The following is a 22,029-nucleotide window of genomic DNA, read 5'->3' on the forward strand; positions in this document are numbered from 1 at the left end:
GGCACCCCGCCGGACCCGCCTCTCTGCCTGGGGCCGGGCGCCGAGCACCCTCCCCCCGGCGCTGAGGCGAGGGTCTGACCGCGGCGCCGGGGCCACACAAAGCGGCGCGCGGCGGCGCCTTTCCCGCTGCCCGTCCGGCGGCAGCCGCCCCTGCCTCCGCCCCGCCGCCGGGCTCGGGGCTGGCCGGGAGGCGCGGGGCAACCCCGCGGCGCCGACGATGGAGCCTCCGGTGCCGCCGCCTCAGGAGCAGCCGCCGCGCCCTCGCTCCCACACGGTCACCACCACCAGCAGCTCCTTCACCGCCAACCTGTCGGCCAGCTCCAGCACCCTCGCCTACGACAGGGAGTTCCTGCGGACCCTGCCCGGGCTCCTCATGGTGACCGAGATCGTGAGTGGCCCCGGGCAGGCGGCGGCCATGGAGAAGCCGGGCCGGGATGGGGGGCGGCGGGGAGCCTCGGCCCGGCACAGGGCGCTTAGCAGGTTTTCGGGTCGCCGCTGTGGAAAGTTCCCGCTGTGGTTTGGCGGGTGGGCTGTTTCCCCTCAGCTCATCACCTGGTGCGGCTTCCGTGGGTCCGCACCGGCAGGTGAAGCGGAGGGAAGGGACGGCTTGGGAACGAGGGCGGCTTTACGGGGGGGCACAACGCTCCCGCCCTGAAACTATCGACAAATGCAAAAGTAATACAGGGCGCGGGCAGTCTTTTTAGTGTCCCGCAGTCTTTGCGGTATCATCGCCTCTCGTAGCAGAAGAATGAGTTTTCGCAGATTGGGTACTGATTTTTGGAGGCTTTTCTTTAACTACGTTGGTTGCATACGCTTCGTACTTTATAGTGTACAGATAACCGTGATGTGAGAGTTCATCAGGCAACTTTTCTTCATTTTGTAGGTCAATAAAAAACATTTCCGCGTGCTCTTAGTGATTAGATACACCTGGGCAGAGCAGGATATGAACTAACACCTTTTGGGTTTGGTAGTCATTTTATTTTTTGCAGGTACTTTATAAGGTGTAAACGAACGTACAGACGGCTGGGCAGTACGGGGTTTGGTCCCTTGTCTTCGTGGTAGGTAGTGAACAACACAACGCTGGGATCCCTCTACAGGCCTGCCTACTCTCGATGTGTTAAGCAACAGATACTCAGCATCTCCACTTAATGTGTTTCTTTTAAGTCTGCTCATCTACACTATTAATAGTTAAGAGCTGGTTGCCCCAACTAATTTTTTTAGTTTCCTGTGTGTTTTTGCTTTGATGATGCTGGAAGGATTAACTTATCTGACCAGATTAATTTTCAAGGCTTGAAAACATTGTGCTTCATCAGAGCAGTGGAATGACTGTTGGTTTTGCTGACTTCAAAGTTAAAATAACCAAGCAAAACTTCAGGCTGATGTGCAGTGTAGGACCTCTGGCAGGAACAGTGCTGTCAGAGAGAGGATGAGCATTGAGATGCCGGCTGCTGTGCGGGCAAGTAGTGGCGAGGGTGTGAAGTCAGAGCCTGCTACCAGCTGGTATCTTGTATGCTGGCATGGTTGGGAATTCTTGTGATCTTTAGTAGGTAGGTGATTGTAGGCTTGTTTCAGTTGTTAAATACAGGGGATGCTTCACTGTCAGAGTTGTGCTAGAATAAAGAAATCTTAGTCTTTGAAGGAAAAGCTGCTTTTCAACTCTTCTTCAGTTACTAATTACAACAGAATTATGAACCTTTCTTGCACCTTATCTGAAGAGTCATCCCACTGTAGATTGTTAGAGAGGTGCCCAAGGCTTTTCCCAAGCCCAGCTGAAATGTCATATATTCAGCCTGGCGGTGAATACTGCATCAGCTGCACTTACATTGAGATACATGGCCACAAGGCACGGACAGGATCTTGCTTACTCTTTGTTGGAAATGTGCTGTCTAGTTTGTGTTGAGAGGTGATGATATTTGTGTAGCTTAACTTTGTAAACAGAGTGATGACGGTTTTTAGGGGGATTTTGTTTCCGATCAGCCATTCCTGACTCCTGGAATAATTATAAAATGATTCTTCAGCCACCATTTTGAGATGCTTGAGTCCAATATTGACATTTAGAGCAAGCTTTGGTTTAAGTTTCATAAGTACTTGAACATGTTTACCAGCTTCAGAAAGAACATCAATGCTACCTGACTTTCGTAGGCTAGTGTAGAGTTGTGTCTGCACTATAGGCTTCCATGTATGTATTTTTATTGATCAACAGTGCGAAGATGTGCAGTTCCTGGCCAACTCGAAGGAGACAACAGAAGTCTCTTAATGTAGATGAAGTTATACTGGTTTGTGATGATGTATTTGAGAGAATGAAGGACAGTTTTAGTAAGAAGTTGAAAGCAGTAAGGCAGGTCCTACAGAAGTAGAGTATTGCTAGATACTACCTTTGAGGAAATACTTCTGGTTCTTAACCCCACTTATTTTAAAGCAGGTAGAGTAGCTGCTCCTCTGTGAAATCAAAGGAAGAGAAAAACATATTAGTGAATACCTTGATATGGAATTAACTGAAATAAAACCAGTTATTAAAATAAAATAAATGAGTTTATGTCTGTGTGCATATATATATATATGTTTGGCATTGGATTTTGGCCAAACCTTTTCCACCAGTTCTGTATGTTCTTTTTTTTTCTGAGAGAAAATGTGCTTTAAGAAAGCATGACTAGCTTTACACAAGAGCTCGATTTCAAAATTGGCTGTGCATATTCAGCAGTAGTGGAGTTGTCTACCCTAAATCAGTCAGTTCCTGCCTGTTCTGATCATCCTATATATATAAAAGTTGTGGCTTGCCTGCACAGTTTGGCTCTTCAGGATGTTTCTGACCCTCAGGACTGATCCCCCAGCTCACAGCACGGTCCTTCTGCTAAGGATTTACAAACCTGTAAATGGGACAAACTCATATGTGTGTTGGTATTTCAGTCTCAGGAGTTTGCAGCCTGATAGATCATTTTCAGTCTAAGCACCAAGCTCTGAAGTGCAGCAGCTGTGGTAATAGCATACCTTTGCTTCTGCTGCCCCTGCTCTAGAAACACCTGTGAGACAGACAGGGAAGAGGACTGGTTTTAGTAATATCTGTTATCACTGCAGCTACTCATCTGCCAGATCCTGTGTTCATTAGGATACTATGTTAAAGCTAAGCTAGGGGGTGTTAAACAACAGTGCTAAATGTTCTGAGAGTTTGCACTGTGGGGTTGCATAAATACTTGATTATTGCCGCTGTCAGTCAGTGATGTGCATGCAGCAAGAGGAGCGCAGCCTGTGACTCCTGGCTCTGAAACTAGAGCTCTCTTCCCTGTATAGGCAAAGGGCAAATCTGCGTTATTCTTCAACCAAAGAGAATGGAAAAGCACAAAGTTACCACATAAATGAAATCTTTCAGTCCCTTAAATGAAGGATCTTGATCAGGTTTTGCTCTTAGCTCCCTAATTTGGGTGCTGTGAAGATGAATTAACTGCTGCATGGATTTCCATGTGCGCTAGTAACCAGCCTGCTTCTGCACTGAGGCTGTGGGTTAATGGCACAGTAAATTCAGCTTAACGGCTTCTCCTAAGAGATTCTTTGCAATGCTGCAAAACACTGGTCTGCTATTAACTCAGACTGCAGTTTCCAATTTGTTCAAAATGAGTTAGCTTTGTAAAGACAGGTTTTATGATGGATCAGGTATTATCTGTCCTTTACGTAGCAGCTCTAAAGCCAGCATAAATCTGGGATGAGGCTGACTGTGCATATTCAGCAGTAATAGAGTCATGTACCCAAACCTGGTTCAGCTTAATTCTGTAATACCATTTGGTCTAGCACTGCACACATCTAATATGAATGAACACAGAACTGCAGCCCGAAGTGTAGGCTAAATTACCTGGTGCTGACAGATTTCCATTGCCTCGTACATCTGTCTCCGTGACCAGAGAGCATGCAAGGTTTCCTGCCACTTACTGGGAAAGAACCGGGATCAGTTTATTTCAGTGCAAAGAGCAAAATAGAAAATGCCACTGGATTTCTGAGAGAGGCGTTTGAGAACTGGCATAAAACACAGTTTTGGTGTGTGGAAGCTTATCCAAATTTTTTATATATGGAAGTAATGATGCTTGCTGAACAGGGCAGGGGCTTCTGACTCGGGAGGCTTGGATTCACTGGCCTTAGTTGGCCAGTGACTATTGACAATGAATTTATCTGCATCTCTGACTTCTCTGAATGACTTCGTTCATGGAATATGGATGCGAACCTTTGTAAGGCACACCAAGATCTGTTGGTGAAAAGTAGTATATAAGACGTAAGTGGTGTTACATGAAGTCTTTAATTCAGATGCCGATCATCTGAATTGACACTGCAGTAAAAATATATCCTATAGAAGATAATTTATACTTATTCCTATAGTGTAAACCACTGCCCCCCCAAGGAGGATTTATATTTTCAAAAGAAGCAAGTATAGTAATTTCCAGAGATGTCTTTTGAGTGTTTCTTTTCTGTACAATGATGGCCCAGAAATACTGTATGTCTCCCTGGGAATTTTATGGCCAAGATAAATGATGGCTAGTGATACCTTCTCAGAGCTGTAAAACATCTTCCAAACTCAAGCATTATGGATCGCTTCGCCGAAGTGGAGAGTTTTGTGGTTGCTATGGATGTAGTTATAAAAATATTTACTTTCTAGCAGAATACCATTGATTTCTTCAGATTGTATCTAGCAACATACTGTTGTGAAGCAACAGTCTGTCATAAAATTTGCCCTAATATTTTTTAAGGCTTGTGATGGCTATTTGTCCGTAACAAAAACACATACTACATAGCTTGGAAAGGTTTGGAAGTTTGTTAACGCTGCTGCTGCAAGTGAAAGCTTGTGATGGTGTAAATTTTAGTAAATTGTAATTACAGTTGCATTTCTTCTTGCTATTCTATGCAAATTATTCTTTGAGTAAAATGCCCAGAATAAGATATATACTTGAAATAGAAGCCTGATAGGAGGTTATTTACATTATTGGCACCACATAAAATTATGGTTCGAAATTACATTTCTGGACAATAAAAATAACTTTGATCACTATTTCATTATTCTTCAAATGTAAGACCTTTGAAGGCTTAATTGAGAAAAGAAATCTTGTTTAATTTGCTTATTCTAGTGGAGCGGTGAGCATCAAAATATTAAATAGCTGTTGAAAGTTATGTCATATGTAAGATATTGAGGTTACCAAAACCATAACAACTGGGCATGTCCAAATGTTTGTTCAGTAGGCTTTTCCCCCTTTTTTCTAAGAGATGCGTCAAAGTCTTCTACAGATATTCAGGTTTTGAATTAAGTTAGCAATAAAAATCATACAAGTGTTAAGAAAAACAAGTAATACAGTGGGACCATCTACTGTGAAAAAGCTAAAAGACAAAAATTGTACTTAATTTTTTAAAGCTCTCCTTACATTAAGCTTTTCTTTTTAGTCTTATGCTCTTTCTGACTGCAGTTCAGAGTTTTTTGTATAGATCCCATGCTCTTCCTGCACCCCCAGTTCTTGGGTACCCCTCAGAAACATGAGGGAGTTTCATAAAGCCCCATTCCTTACCTGAGTAGCAGCAAGACTTTCTCTTCTCTCAGGAACTGTAGATGGTTTTATTCTGGGTTTTGTTTTTTTTTTTTTTTTTTTTTTTTACTTCTTCTAATGCAATTTTTACTCCAGTGATAGCATGTCTGCTTCCATGTAGTTGACAGCACTGAAGCACCTTCTGTTGTGATGAACAAGTGCTTTGCCTAGAGAAGGTGTACATAAGCATGGTCTTAAAACGATTTACTTTGAATTACTGAGTGAAAAGAAGTATCCTATACTAGTCAGTCACTTCATCCCGTAGCTTCATCTTCCTGTGCATGAATAAGAAAACACACAATATAAAGTCTAAGCTCTCTCCTTTGCTCTTGATCAGACAAAACTCTCACTGAAGTCAGGTTTCTGTTCTCCCTTTTTTAGGTGCTGTTGTTCCATCGCTAACCCTTAGCGTAACTGTCCTTAGTGTAGCGGATACACACATCTATATGATTTCCATCTTCCTCTGGGATCATATTGTTGTTTAAAGTTCCCTTTCCTCAAAGGTCTTTGGTTTCCTGGACAAGATCAGGGTGTTTCCTTGGGAAGAGAGAACTGTTTGGGGGACACAAGAAAACAAAAGCTTTGGAAAGTGTTGTCTGGAACATGCTCCAAGCGCAGATAGAAACAGTATTAGGACTGACATAGTAAGAGGGTGAAAATGCCTCTCAAACTGAATGCAGATATTTTACAAAAGGTCAAAAATGCAAAATATTCTCAATACCTCAAGGTTAAGGTGGAATATGTATGAAATGTCATTATCTCTTCATGAGAAGAATGCTTTAAAGACGTACTTAAACATCAACTTTGTTCTTGGGTGGATAGTGAATATAATTCCTTCTCCCTTCCCCCTTCCAAACTCTAGAAAACAATTTCTTTCTTTTGTACCTACAAAAATTCTTATGCAACCCAAAGCTAATTTAAAATAATTTTTTTTGCCTTCCGTAGCCTGTGTCTGTATGTTGGTGAAATGTGCAGTCCTCCTGTTATTTCTAATGGAATAGGTACAGCTCCCTAGGCACTTAGCTTTAGCATGATGCTGTGGCTGGGTGTGTGACTCGTGAGGATGAGTGCTGAGGCTAAAACCATCATGGTCTGAGGACAAAGGTTGATGGTATAGTTGGAAGGAGATTGGGACTGCATCCCTGAAAACAGCTTTTTTCCAGCTGTGCCAGCTGGTCCAATAAAAATCATTACGGAAGTCATGGAAGACATATTTCCCACCCTTACCCCCCACCCCCCACAGAAGTCCCACATCCCTGAGTAATTCTACTATAGGAACGGAGTTGCTTGTGAAGACAGTGGTATTGTCAGATACAGCAAATGATTGAGATACTTGTTACTGCGTTTTGTCCTAAAATGAATACAAATCCTGGACTTGTCTGTGTCCCTCTTCACTGTGATTGTTGGTTTGGAGTTTTTTTCTCCCCTCATATTATATTCTTTTTTTCCTCTTTCTGCACTAGGATTTCAGCCTTCTCCTTGGAATGACTTACTACACACTGTTAAGACCTCAGATTAGAGGATCTTAAAGTAGTGTATGCCTATCTAAAAAAACATTTTCCATGCCGTGTATGATGAAGAGGTATATTTGCTGGCAGTATAGTAAGAATGCGAGCAGGGAAAGGACAAAGACAAAAAGGTTAACTATGAGTCACACAGGACTCTTGCAAAATCATAAATGGCCCCCAAGTTTCTGACTCCTAGTCTTAACCATTAACCAAGTGCTTCTTCTACAGCAAGAGCAGATGCCTTTCACTCCCTGCCCTAGGATGCTGGGAGCACTCCTGCATACCTGGGGAGCCTGCAGATGTGTCTGCTCCGTCCTATGTCCTGCACCGACTGTGTAGCAACAACAGGCAGGGTTAGAGCAGCAGTGGCTCAAAGATTCTTAAAAATGGAATGCTCAGAACCACAGAAAAATTCTCTTAGGGACTCTAAGCCCTTCTGAATGGGAAGTGTAGCAGGAATTATGATGTGCTGCCCTTGTTTGATCAGTGCCTTCTCATTCAGCCTGCTGTTCTCTCCAGGGAGTAATAGTGCCATATAGTCAGTTTCTAACTGTCCTGCTTTGTATGTATGTATGTATTTTTTTAGCTTCGTTTTTCTTTTGGATAAAGTACATATTGTAACAGTGTGATATTTCTGCACTTGTTCGTGTTTCAATTCCAGAAAAGCAGTAGAAAGTGTGTCCTTGCAGAGAGGACCAAGCCCTCTTTTCTAGGGTCAAATAGCAAATAGATTTTAGTGTCCATCAGACCTTTGGCAAGGTAGTTCTGTTTATGTAGCCTGAGCCAGTTCCCGTGGAAGCTGCTGGCACTGATTCACCTGCCTTTGAAAGGAGCGGCTTAGGTGTAAGACTGGTAAAACTCCAGTGAAGGAGGGACTGAGTAAGGAAAGAATTAAGTCACTGCTTTCAGTGGGAGCTGGGTCTGGTCCAAGGAAGGTTTAGTGTTAAGCTTATGTTAGTGAACTGAAAGAGGCTGGGGTCTTGGTTCCACATTCATTAATACTGGATCCAGGTTTTGCCAGATCACTTTGCTATACAGACTTGGATCAGTCCTGGGTGTGACTGCATTTTTGCCAAGTTAGAGCACAATACTGAGTATTTACACTGTTTTTGGAACATATGGGTGTGCAAATGATGCTGATGCAACCACAAGTTTGCTGAGTCAAAAAGCTTCAAAGCAAAACAAAACCAGTTTAAACAAATTGGTATCATTAGAGGGATGCTGTCCCAGCAGTTTGTTCTGGGCAGCCACAATGTTTCTGGTCCAATATGAGATACGCTAAAATCGGATTTTGTGGAATTGAGGTGAACTAAGTAAGCATGGTAATAATCAGCAAGTTGTTGTCAGTCTTTGGATATATCATAATCTAGTTACAAAGAATAAATATATTGGAAAATGCCAGGTAGGACTGGAAAGAGGCCTTGTGGGGAAAGCAGCTTCTCTGATCATACTCGGGTAATTGCTGCCTGTGTTTAGCTGATGGACTGATGTGCACAACTTGAAAGGAAACCTGTCAAGAACCTTTGCTTCATGCCTGAAAACAAGACTGGTTTGTATCATCAGCTTTAAATGTGACTGCTATGTCCAGGACTGGATTTAAATATATTAAATGTGAAACTGTTTTGCACAGACTCCATTTATTTAGTCTGGAAGCTGTACAGCCACTAACAGGGCCCCCTTTTTTTTTTTCCTTTCTATATGTGTATAGTGATTACATTAAAGAGTCCCTTTAACATGTATTTCAGCATCTGTTCTCTTCATTCAGCAGTAGTGCTATTCCCAAGGCTGCAGCTCCTGCAGCAGGTAATAGCTGAACATGGCAGCGCAGTTTTGAGAGGAGTATGAGGAACCGTAGGAGAAATTTAAAAATGGAGACACAGACAGTGTTGCAGGTAGGAATTAAGCATTGGGGAGCAGGGGAACAGACAAAAAAACCTCCAACAAAAGCAAAACCTCTGCAATATATCTTTAAATTGACACTTCAACTGATAAATCAGCCTTGGTTGTCTCCAACTGGAGACAGCCACTGTAGGGCATATTCTGACCGGCATCAGGTAAGGGGAGGGTGAATCTGTGGTTGGATGCCTGCTACTAGGGCTGTAGATTGGAGAGCATAAACAAATACACAATCATTCTCTACAGGCTCAGAGCACAACTGTGATAGGTGCTGGGGAGAGTGGTGCGTTTATTCAATCCTTAGAGGGGAAAAAAACATCCAAAAATGACAGCATCTGCATTGATTTGGTTTTAGTTTAATTTCTAAATCATGATGTACCTTCCTGCCAGTAACATCATACGCTGTTTCAAAGAGCTTGTGTGTGTATAGGCACATACATAACCATTCAAAAAATATTATTACAGCTGAAGGCCTTGGAAATTAAGAAGTGCCAGAATTGATGTCCACCCTGGCAGTGTTGGTTTGGTATTGGGATTGGTGTGCAGACACTGGAATCCAGTCAAAGCCTGGATGATTACGTTATTTTTATCAAGAAACTTCTGTCACGGTCATTGCACAGGGGAGTTTTTCTGGGAGTTACTACGATATTGTGCATACAGCATTGGAGGAAGGCATGTCATGAGTAAGGAAGAGGATTATTCAAAGAGGAAAAGATGGTCTCCTGGCTAATTGCTTCCTTGGAAAATCTGACTTTTATCTTCTGCTTGTACTACAGTGTTCCTGTGGGATGCTAGATAAGGCAAGTAAGCCTGGCATTTCAGTATGCTTGGTTTTCTCCTTGTTTTCTGGATCCCCAACTTTGGGTCTGGGATGCAAAAGAAATGATTATTTGCAGTTGTAGTTGAAGTCTGTAGGAGCTATGTTCTGAAGAGGCAAAATGCAGTGCCGTGTTAAGTGCTGTGGAAAAAAAGAGTTTTCTGGTGAAATCTGGCAAGAAGTACTTTTGACCTTAATTTTAGAGCACTGTCTGTAAAATTGGAATATGATACTTCTTTATCTCACAGAGATGTGTTTAATAGTTTACTAATGACCTGTGAGATAATTCAGATAACAAAGTATATTTAAAGAGCCCTGATGTGGCACACTGGGAACAAGTCTGCAGGCCACACAAGTAAACAAGGAGAAAGCAAAATAGTGGAAGGCATTAGTTCTGAAGAAAGCTCTCCCTTCTGTTGCTGCGCGCAGATGGTGTTGTGGAGAAGGGGGAAGTATGTGGTCATGCGGATACAGACAATACCATAATGTATACTTAACTAATGATAGAATTAAGATGTGTGAAGAACTTTATTTCTGACATTGTTGCATGCTTAACAGAAAGTATTTCAACATATGTTTGTGCCTGTCTCTCTCTTGTGCGCTCTTCTGCCTCTTTGTTGCAAGTCCTATCTTTTCCAGCTCTTTAAGGGTTTTTTTGTCCCTTCATTCCTTCAAGCCTTCCTTGCCCAGCAGCTCAAGGCAACTAGCTGAAGGCCTGTTTTGCACAATCTTCATCCAGACTGCTTTTGTTCAGGCTTGACACAGATAATTAACATAGAAGAATAAGAATTCGGCAAAATGGGCTCTTACGAGAAGGAGGTGTCAGGCAACTGAAAGAACAGGCTCTGCTCATATGAGTCATCCATCTTAATGGTTTCATAAAGCTATAGGTGGACAAAACCATGAAAAATACTGTAGTATTTTAGAAGAATATTAGAAATACTTAGAGTGATACAGTGATTTAGGAGGTTATTGGTGAATATTGTGACATGTTTGGTTCTTGCATTGCAGCAGGTGCTTTCTTTTAAATAAACAAATGGTTTTGGCTGAGCCATAGACATAGAGTAGGTTGGATGGACTTGTTTTTTGTCAGACCTACCACTATGTTGTGATGACCTCAATGCAAGATTTTAGAAAAAGGCTGAAAAGTTCTTCAAAATGAGAAATTCGAGGTACGTGAAAAAGCAGGATCTCTGTCGGGATTTCTGGTTTATATTTTGAAGCCTTGCTGTGTGCATAAGCCATGTTCATTGAACTGTGCAATACAGTTACAACAGTTATTTACTATTGTGGATTGTTGGTTGACCTCCAAGATGAAAACTTTTCTCCTTCCCTGTGGTATTACTAAGATACAGCACAGTACAAATGAATAGAGTATTGGTGTTCTTTTTTCTTCTCCAAATGCACAGGAGTTTGGCTAATGTCAGAGTCTGGATGCTATATAAAATTCCTACTGGACAGAAAGATAGTTGTCATTGAGAAACTACTATACTTAGTTTCGGAAAACCACAATCCTTATTTTACTGTTTTGAGTAGATTCTTCCATTAAAGAGACTTGACTTTAAAAGGAAGTGTGCAAGAGGGAAGTAATGACCTACTTGAGGAGATGGGTTCTCCTGTGGTATGTTTTCTGCTTGAATTATGACCTCCATCTGAAGATGTATAAAACCAGTTTTGAACATATTACGCAGGCCTATAGAACTATAATTGAATGATGAGACCAAGAGTGGAATAATGATAAACAACTTTTTATGTTACTAACCACATCTTCATTGTTCTGTTCGGTATATTTAAAGAAGTTTCCCTGTTTATCTTCTCAGCAAAAAGAGCAGGAATCTTAGTCAGGAGAATAAGGTTTCCAAACATTTTTTTCAAACTTGGGATTTCTTCCTAGACTTTGGCAATCATGAAACATGTCCAGACACTTGTACAAAGAACTTGACATTCTCTTTATGCAGTAACAGAGGACTCTCTAGGAAATGTTTGCCTGAAGTAAGCAAGTCAAGATGATGTGTTAAAGGTGAGATGGGGTCTCTTAGAAAGTGTTTTACCAAGTCAAGTTAAAATTAGACAGAGTACACAGTAATAAATGAAATTGAATTCTCTAAGCTTGGCTACATCTAATTTTCAGTTTCTTACTAAGCTGAACAGTGGAATGTTAGCCTCAGAAAAACCCAAAACCCAAACCAACCCATATCTGAAGTAATTTTCACTTTAAAAACTGAGCTTTATTTCAAAATGCCTCTTTAATTTAGGTCTCAGTTTAAAAAAAAAGATGAAGTGCATTTTGAAAGAGCACATAATTTTGACTTGTGGTGATTGCTGTTCCTGTAAGATTACATAGACAGTGTACACAAACAAGAACATGACCCTGAGAAGAGGTGCAAAGAGAGTCCAGGTGAGTCAATGGGAATGAAAACAGACTAAGCTCTAATGTATGCAAACAGTATTGTTATGGAGAGAAGATTATAATGAATCCGTTTTTGATGTTATTAAAACCTGTTGCAAATTTCCTATTGACTTCAGTCATCCTGACATACCCGCACGTGGAATAAAAAGAACATGAAAGCCTACCTACCGTGAAGGCTATACACACTAATCAGCGCTTATATTGTTTATCAGGCTCTTAAAGATCAGCAGCTCCTTTCCGATAGTTGTTTCCTATCCACTTGTTAGCATTTGGTAAAAGGGCAGCTCTGTTGTTCCTTCTGTTCAGTGCTGAAGAAAAGTGTATGCCCAGAAGCTTTCCCCATTTGTTTCATTTGCCAACTCTATGGATTAGTCTAACAAAAGAGATCACCTTCCTTAAGACCTTTCCTCTCTGATACTCCTTTGTGGAGTACTTGCTGTCAAATTAGACTGAGATTAGGAGGAGCCTAATTAACACTTTCTACCTTTTTTTGTGTTGACCTGCTGTGCTAAAACTGACTTCAGGGAAAATTAAAAACACAGTTAACCTACTTGTTACCAAGATTCCCCCCAATGTGCTACCAGTTTGTTTACCTGTTTCATACCTGTAGTTTCTTTGGCTTGAACATAGTAGCTGACAGATGATAAAGGGGGAAGCTGTGCAGATTCACTCCTTAGACATGCCCTTTTATAACCCAAATGTCTAATTTACATATTTCTTTAAGGTTCCCTATAGTCATGTATCCCACAGTACAAGTAGGTATTTTATTTCTCAATGAAGCATTAGTCATTTTGTTACACTCGCATTGCCCTAACCTCATGATACTATTAAATCCTAGATGTCAAAACATCTTAACATCACAAATGTCAATCTAAATATGTTTCTTCAGTCCAACAAATGAGTGTGTCCCATGGCTTTCCTGCCTTATCACTGGACTATCAAACAACATATGCCTTCTCCTGTATCAAAGGCAAATCACTATGCATGCTGTGTTCTTCCTTTTCCCTTTGTGCAAACTAGCAAAGCTCCCAGCTAGTGATGTCTTTCAGTGGCCTAATTCCTTTCTGCTTTCTTGGTTTTACTTGCTAAGACCTGTAACATTGTTGGCAATAGGAGGTTACATTACATGCCTCTGTGTTTGTGCAGAGTTCATGACAGCAAGCTGAGTTTTCAATGTGCATGGATTTGAGCATTCTGATACAGGAATGGTTGGTAGCTTGAAGAAAGGGGTACCTGCAAAATACTACTTTTGTAGTCTGATTTTTTTGAGTTGTCTAAAGAATTTTCCCTCTTTGATTTGAATTTTCCCTCTTTGATTTGAAACTAGTAATATCATGCTTTGGAGGGAAAATGTACTAAATAAGTCTGACTGCACACAGACTTTTTAAACAAAAAGCCACCATAGACAGCCTTCCCTTCCCCCCTCAGTGGGAAAACAGGAACTTCTGAGTGGGAGGTAAATAGTTGAAATACTGAACAAAGAGTATTTGAACAAAGACTGGTAACACCTCTTTATTGTCTCTGCCCTTTTGTCATTCTAGGGAAGAAAATACTGGGCAGAAGAAAGCTGTGATCCAAATCTGAGGAAAGAGAAAGGGAAAAGGTGTGGAACTTGGCTAAGTAAATATAATTTAGTTGGTTGTGTATATTGGGGATGGTGTAATATAAACAGAACGACAGGAAAAGGCTTGGGTTTTCCAGAAGAACCACTTGGGTGGGAAGGGAGCCTGCTGCCAGAGCAGAGCATACCCTTAGCCAGTAGCCCTTCAGCATCTTGGCTTTTGTTACCTTACCTAGAGCTCTCCTCCTTATAACTTGGTGTGTGTGCTGCATCACTTGCTGCTAATGAATTGCAGGTCAGATGCAGATGGCCTTTGACAAAGTTGGTTGCTGTGTTTTCGCATATTGGTACTGCCAGCTGCGTGCCGGGTCAGGTCGTGGCCGCCACCACTGAACCAGCAGCTGACCCAGTCGCAGTTCCCATCATCTTAAACCATGATGAACTGTGACTTGAGCGCTGCAGAGGCAATTGGCTGGTAAGCAGTTGCAAATTTGGTGCTGAAGGCTGGCAAGGTGACTGCCCTCTAGTTATATGCCTTACTCATCTGACACTGGTTGATGGTGTAGTAGCCTTGTCCTCTCTTTTCACCATTTAGTCTATGCCTATGCATGAGACCATGCCCTGAGACAGAGCCAGTGTCCTGATCTGCTGACTCAGCTTCTGTAATGCAGGGGATGGGGGAGGTTGTTTGGGGACGAGTGGCTGGAAAGCTGCCCTGCAGAAAAGGACCTGGGGGTGTTGGTCAACAGCCAGCTGAATATGTGCCAGCAGTGTGCCCAGGTGGCCAAGAAGGCCAACGGCATCCTGGCCTGTATCAGAAACAGTGTGGCCAGCAGGAGTAGGGAGGTGATCGTGCCCCTGTACTCGGCACTGGTGAGGCCGCACCTTGAATCCTGTGTTCAGTTTTGGGCCCCTCACTACAAGAAGGACATTGAGGTGCTGGAGCGTGTCCAGAGAAGGGTGACGAAGCTGGTGAGGGGTCTGGAGCACAAGTCTTACGAGGAGCGGCTGAGGGAACTGGGGTTGTTCAGTCTGGAGAAGAGGAGGCTCAGGGGAGACCTCATCGCTCTCTACAGCTACCTGAAAGGGGGTTGTGGTGAGGTGGGTGTTGGTCTCTTCTCCCAAGTGACGAGTGACAGAACAAGAGGAAATGGCCTGAAGTTGCACCAGGGGAGGTTTAGACTGGATATTAGGAAAAATTTCTTTACTGAGAGAGTGGTGAAACACTGGAATAAACTGCCTAGGGAGGTGGTTGAGTCACCATCCTTGGAGCTGTTCAAGGAGCGTGTGGACGAGGCATTGTGGAATGTGGTTTAATCGCCATGGTGGTGTTTATTGGTTGATGGTTGGACTTGATGATCTTGCAGGTCTTTTCCAACCTTAGTGATTCTGTGATTCTGTGGATGGAGAGCAAGCAGTGCTTATATTTTAGACCAATATTCAGATGTCATACTGAGGAGATTTGCCCGAAATTTAGGACAAAATTCGAGCCTGTGCTAGGACTGAGGGCACACCTTGCTAGATAAGGGACCTGTTGCAATAGGACAAGGGGTAATGGTTTTAAACTAAAAGAGGGTAGATTTAGACTAGATACGAGAAGAAATTTTTTATGAGGGTACTGGAACAAGTTGCTGAGAGAGGTGGTAGATGCCCCATCCCTGGAAACATTCAAGGTCAGCTTGGATGGGGCTCTGAGCAACCTGATACAGTTGAAAATGTCCCCCCTCATGCAAAGGGGGTTGGACTAGATGACCTTTAAAGGTCCCTTCTAACTCAAACTATTCTATGATTTTACAGTGTGCTTGGGGGTTGTCCCACATTTCAGGCTAACAACATGCTCATCTCCCAGAGGAAAGTGCTGTGCCTGCAGAGGAGCTAGAAGGAGAATGTATGGGGAATACCCTTCCACTATGAAGTGTAATTGCTCTAAACACTTCTTTTTCAGGCATAGGAGATCCACTAATCCGTAGTAATCCCTGTAGTTTGCAACAGTTCTGACATCTGTGAACTGCATTGGACAATCAGATTTAGAGAGAGAAATGGAATTGAGTATGCTTGAAAACTCAAAATCTGTTAGCTATATTGTGGGGACAGTGAAGTGTAAGTGCATGCAGTGAGAGCAGCAACTAAGAAGGACTCGTTCCTGCTTGTTTCTTGACTTCTGTGTTTATGTATAACAGGAGGCAAATACGTAAGTTCTGATTTCAGGCTGGTAGCTCTTAAATGCAGACAGCTGAAAAGGCCTCCATGCCTCGCTGTACACTGTAGTTCACACTTCAGCATATGGTGATAACCCAAACCAGTGATTTGTTTACCTCAGATACACTGGGCAGTAGAGTGCAGTAATTCAGGAGCAGTTTTGTATGCAGTCACCCTTGCAGGACAGCAACCTCTGGCAGAAAAGCAGACCAGACATCTGAAGGACCTTAAATAATTTCTGTTCACTTATTTATATCTGAATAAGCCAACGTCTTCAGGCCCTGAAGTATTTTTTCTTGATTGGACTTTTTTCTTGCTGAAAAAACTAGAAAGTTGACAGTTGTAGCCAGTTGTTCTATTCTTTGTTTACACAAGGCCCATTGAAGCAGTTGGAGAACACTATACCCTGCCTCACACACAGGCATATATACTTAATTTATGACTTTAGTAGTTTGAATTTCAAGTGTCAGGTATCCCACAGAGCTTTTTACTTTGTTCTCTTATGCTACATGCACCACTTGGGTATTTATTATGGAGAGCAGACAGGCTGTGGCAAGTCCTTCAGGCTTGTGGACTTTTTTTCTTCAGAACCTTAAAAATAAAGTTACAGAGCACGGTAACAAGGACTTCTCTAAAAGCGTGACTGATCCGCAGTGCCTTTTTACATGATTGTCCAATTAATTTTCTTCCTTTGGCATTAATGTTTTCACTTGCATATTATTCCTCATCCTAAAATTGCTTTTGTACCCTAAATTTCTCTGCAAACATTAATTGTGGGACGGTGGTAACAACTCTTAAAAAGGTCTCTGTTGAAAACTTAATTCTGGATTTTCCCTGTTCCTGATTCCTTAAACTCTTTTTACTATTACCGTGAAAAGAAAAAAGAGAAAGAAAAAAAGGGGGGGGAGGGGGGAACATAGCTTGTTGTCAGAAGCAATGTTAGTATTTGTGATTATCTCTTGTTCAGTTGTGTCTTGTCAACAATTTTAAATACAGCTCTTAGTACAAAGTTATCTTTGATATATTGGTGACAGATGGAGATTTCAGAAAAGGACATGCCTGGAAACTGCAGACAAATTCAGATGAGAAGTGGGGCTGAGGTTTTTCAACAATGAGAGTAGTAGGCATTATGGCAGCTTATTTACAGATGAGATGAATCTTATCATTGCAATGTCTATGCCAAGATGTCATCTCTCCAAAAAGCATGTTGTAGGTTGAAATCTTTATACCGTTGCACACATGGCCAAAATGGTCCTTTCTGACTGTGAAGTCTGTGAGCACAAATGCCTCCAGAAAAGCATATGCAAATGTTAAATACTTATAGGCATGCTGTTCTTCTATGTTGTTAATGCAAAATGTATTCAGGAAAGAGAACAATTTTGCCAGAGAAGGAAGAAGATCTTTCAATGAGGTACTTCTATAACATGTGGATCAGTCTTTGTAAAATCCTTAATCTTTACCTAAAAACATGGATGGATAATGGTTCCTGGGGTTGGACCTCTATATTTGGGACTCAATACAGAAATAGTCAAGAGGTACAATAAGCTTCTAAATAGGCAGACAGCAACAGATCTGGATGCAGACTTATTTTCTTATCTCAGAATTCTGTTTGTCAGGCAAGGGGAACTGTTACAACTTCTGGTGACTAGAGGATTTTGTCTCACAGCGAGCAAAAATTCTGTATTGTACAACACCAAATTCTGTGGTGTTCAGCTGGAAATGAAAAGATATCTTCATTCTAAAAATTAAAAAAAAATTTTTTGAATGAGCAGTTAATGTCTTCCTTATGTTTAAATGGATGTAGAATGCAGCAATAGCCTTTCTTAGCAGATACTGTCTTTGATTTTTCCATTGCATCACATCTGGCTTTGACTGTGTATCCTAACTATAGGGCAAAATAAAAGTTATTCCCAAAGAAGTAATAAGCTTTCTATTTTAATCTAACAGCTAAGATTTGTGAAACAATGCCGTGCGTCCACTAATTATAGGCATCTCTATTTACATGGCCTAACAGGAAGTTGGAGATGTAAAAATAGCAACAAAGAGCCAGTGACATTATTAATAAAGCAGCTGTATGCAGCATTGTTCTCTTGAAGAACGTAGACAGCATTTAAACAAAGTGCACTACATAAATAATCAGTCATAATTCATAAATAACCATTGTTAGGAATTCTCTTTTAAAAATAGTTCACCTCATTAACATACAAACGATGGCAGAATGACTTTCTTTGTGGGTGTGTATATTTTACATGTACACATGCACAAAATGTTAAAGGTAACTTACACAGATCATTGCCATTTATTGAGAAGATGGTATTTTTCTACTCTCAGGAACTGTATCCCTTTAGGGAAGATAGGAGAAAGGAAGATAAAGTGCTATAAAACTTCATCCAAAGGAAAAGTTTGTATGTGGATAGAAGAGGTAAGACCAAGATAGAAGAACACACAGGTAACTCAAACCTCTTTTGACTGATACGAATTTATTAGAACAAAAGAGCAACCCCTTCCTACCATCATGTTCCTTTAAGAAACAATGGTAGTTGTAGTAATAAAAATAATAAATAGCCACACTGGGGAAGACAGGTTCAGCCAGACACACATGACCCTTTATCTTTTGAGCTCAGAATCCACTTCAGAGCTTTTCCAGTTTAAATAAGAAAAAGTAAAAAGAGATTACCGAGTTAGAGATTACTGAAGCTAATAGTCTTTTTTTCTAATTTTTCTGTGCGAGGGGAATAATTTCCACACAATGCACTTCTGAAAGTATCAAAGACAACCATGTATTTCATGTATGCAGCAGGTTAAACCTGCACACTCACAGTTTCTATGGGTGTTTTATAAAGGAGAAATTGTATTCAGAGCACAAGGGCTGTACCATGGTCTTTACCTCCAGAAATATGTCTCTACTACTTGACTTGAAAGCCTGTGGCCCTTCTCAGAAAAATGCACATATATTTGTGAACAGGTCACTACATTTGCACAAACAAAAGGTAGTATCTTAAGCTTGTGATCTGCACCACCCAAGAAATGACCCCCAAAACCTCTAAACCAAAAACTGGGAGGGAGCAGACCCTATCCCACAGTTAAACCACAGCTGCGCTCTTGAAACCCTTCCTGTCTTGAGAAGGGATACAAAATTCATCGTCCATAGAAATTCTTGTTAAATGTGAGGAGATGAAATTTCTTCCTTTGTCCAAATCTCATCTTCAGATCTCAAAATAAGAATTCAAAAAGCCTGCCGGTATGGCTTTCCTTTTTTTCTTAATTTAAATTGCAGCAAAGAAGGACTGTGAGCCCTATTAAGTCCTTCCACCAAGTAACTGATGTTCCCTACTAATATGAGCTCTCAAATCTGCACGTAATATTGTAGTATGAAGCTCTTTTAAAACTGAAATAAATTAAATCATACAGCATTGTGTGAATTTGATAATAAGACTTATTACAAATCAAGTCAATGAATTACCGCTGCGTCTCATGTGGGTCATATAGGATGTGTTTTTGCTTCTGTAGTGCTTGTACAAGGACAGGACTGTTTAAAGGACCAACTTGTGAATGCTACTTCTCAAAAAGACCAGCTATAACTTTTACTCAAGAGCTCCAAAATGCTTTAATATTTGAATATTAAATACAAAAACATTTAACCTTGTAGTTTCACCTATCTTGATGATTTATAACCAGGGTTTTAAAAAGAAAAAAATATTGGTGTATAGAATGTATGTGCTATTTTTAAAACTGAAGGTGTTTGTACCAAATCTTCAAGTTTTCCCAAAAAAACCTACTTTTAGAGGCTGCAAAAAAGCAACCGCTAGGAAACAAATATGTATCCTGTGCCATGTGTGTCTCTCTGTGACTATTTTGCTATGTAATTGTCTGCTTTAAAATTCATACTTGAAAGCAGCATTAAGTGAAAATTTCCTCAGAAAGTAACTGAAAAGGCAGATTATTTTGTGTTTGGATGTAATATACTCTTACTTTACATTTTCCTTTCTCTGCTGGTGAAGAGCAAAGCGTAGCAGGAATTCCAGTGGGTAGTTCCCAGCTCCATGATACTGTGGTGTTTCCTGTAGCAGTACCACTTCTACCAACTCTGTCAGGAAACTCTGGATACCGTGAATTTGAAATCAACAGCATTGCAGCACAATAGCAATGTGTTTCTTTTTGGGAAATGCTCGGTGGTGGGAGTAATCCCTGCCACAGCCAGGCCTTGCTGAAGTGGAAGGAAAAGGGAGCTGCAGCGTTCCTTTTATTCGCGTCCCTCGTGATTGCTAGGTAAGAGGCCAGGTGGTCTCCTTGTGTTGAGGTCACGTTTATAGAGATTAAGCACTGTGGAGGTCATTGCCTTCCAACTGTATCACAGTGTGCCCTTCCAGAGAGGTGAGTAAGTGCTTTTTAGGACAGGCTGTTTGTCTTCGGTGGTGTTTTGCACCACCCCTCTTTATTTTTACATTAAACTGTGGCCCCGATGGAGCCGCTGATAGCAGTAATGAGTGCATTCCTGGTCAGCTGCAGCAGCTCTGAGGCTGGTTGCAGGTCTTTCTCCTGACTGACCTGGGACAGGCCCATCGCACTGTATTCTGCGTAAAGGTACTTCTGTCAGATAATAGAACACTATGGGCAAAGATGAGGCTGTGTCTTCTGCTGTGGTATGTAGATAAAATGATGGCTAGCGCTGTGTTAGCAAGGGCGTATAAGTTAATATATGCATAGTGCACAGTAACCTATATAAATGTCTCGGTGTGTGTAGATCCTCAGGCAAAACATGAGCGTTAAATTAGAATTTACAGGCATCAGTAAACAGTCGTGTGCTCCTGAATGCAGCCCTCAAGAATTTTAAAGCATTTCATGTGGAAAGTGCCCTGGGACAAGGACCAATCTTTATGCTTTGTACACATTTTAATGACTTGTTAATGATTCAACCACTGCTCTGCTGAGAAGATAGATTTTATGATGATATAATTCAAGCTGGTTTCTTCACCATTGCTTGAGATTATTCCTCGTAATTCTACTTTAGAAACAAACAGTATATTGATGTTGCATGTAGTCATCCCATCCTATTCTATTAACACTTTTGCAGCTACCAGTACTTGGTTGCCAGGGTCTCCTGCAGGAAAGTAAGGCAAATTAAAACCAGAAGTTAGTAACAATGGTTGTAATGGATCTGGTCAGTGGTCTGTTTAGTCCAGTATTCGGTCTCTGATAATGACTGATACTGAAAACTTAGGGAGGAGTGTAAGAAGGAGCACATATGGCAAGATCCTTCTCTGCTATAGTTTTCTAGCTTCTAGCAAACTGCACATTTAGGAATTTCCAGAGCTGAAGGTTGCATCTTGACTATCATGTATATAGGTATTACATACAGACAAGGCTGACCTGTCTTCCAGGAGTGTGTATGATGTTGCCTGTGGCAATGAATTCTGTAATTTGGTTATGTATTGGGTGTTTTTTACCTGATTTTTTTTTTTTTTTTTAAATACCACTTCCTTCTGTTTGTTTTTCAACTTTCTGCCTGATAATTTAGCTGGATGCTTCTTGTGTTGCAAGTCCTAATCCAGTCCTTGTTCCTTTTTTTATGTCACCTGCCATTCTGCAGACTTCTGTCACGTCCTCCTCCTTCAGTCTTCAATAGAAAATTGGACTCATCTTTTTTCCAACCTTAACTTTCTTTTCTTGCAGGAACCATGCTCTGTGCCTTGCATAATCTAACTGAATAATTTTAGAAATGGGAGAGAGGAATGAATAGAACATACTCAATGTGTGGGTACAGCATTGATTTGTAAAGCACTGTGATATGTTCTGTTCGGTGGAGTTTTTATTATTTTATTCTTTTCCTAACAGTTTCTAATCTTCCCTTGTGATGTTTTTGATCACATGGAACAAAATTTAAAACCCAAGCACAGTTTTATTTCTTGTTTACCTTCCCAAGCACAGTCTTATTTCTTGTTCACCTTCTGAATATCCACTAACCTACCTCTAGTTATTTTTTCAGAGAAAACTTCCTGAGAAACTGTAAGAAAAAACCTCTTTTGTAGTAATTTCACAATTTTGATGGGAGATGGGACAGTCTGTGTTTTCCAGAACACATC

At 41.1% G+C, this 22,029-nt stretch overlaps 1 protein-coding gene across 1 annotated transcript in view; it reads left to right on the forward strand.

The window, feature by feature from the left end:
- The first annotated feature begins 217 nt into the window (after window positions 1–217).
- Window positions 218–22,029, forward strand: part of CMTM8 (CKLF like MARVEL transmembrane domain containing 8) — a 37,249-nt gene continuing 15,437 nt past the window's right edge. The window contains exon 1 of the mRNA XM_059818957.1: window positions 218–388. Within this exon, the coding sequence (XP_059674940.1) occupies window positions 218–388 (171 nt within the window). The remainder of the gene's footprint in view (window positions 389–22,029) is intronic.

The sequence above is a fragment of the Gavia stellata genome, chromosome 6 (assembly GCF_030936135.1).
Source record: "Gavia stellata isolate bGavSte3 chromosome 6, bGavSte3.hap2, whole genome shotgun sequence".
Taxonomy (NCBI): Eukaryota; Metazoa; Chordata; class Aves; order Gaviiformes; family Gaviidae; genus Gavia; species Gavia stellata.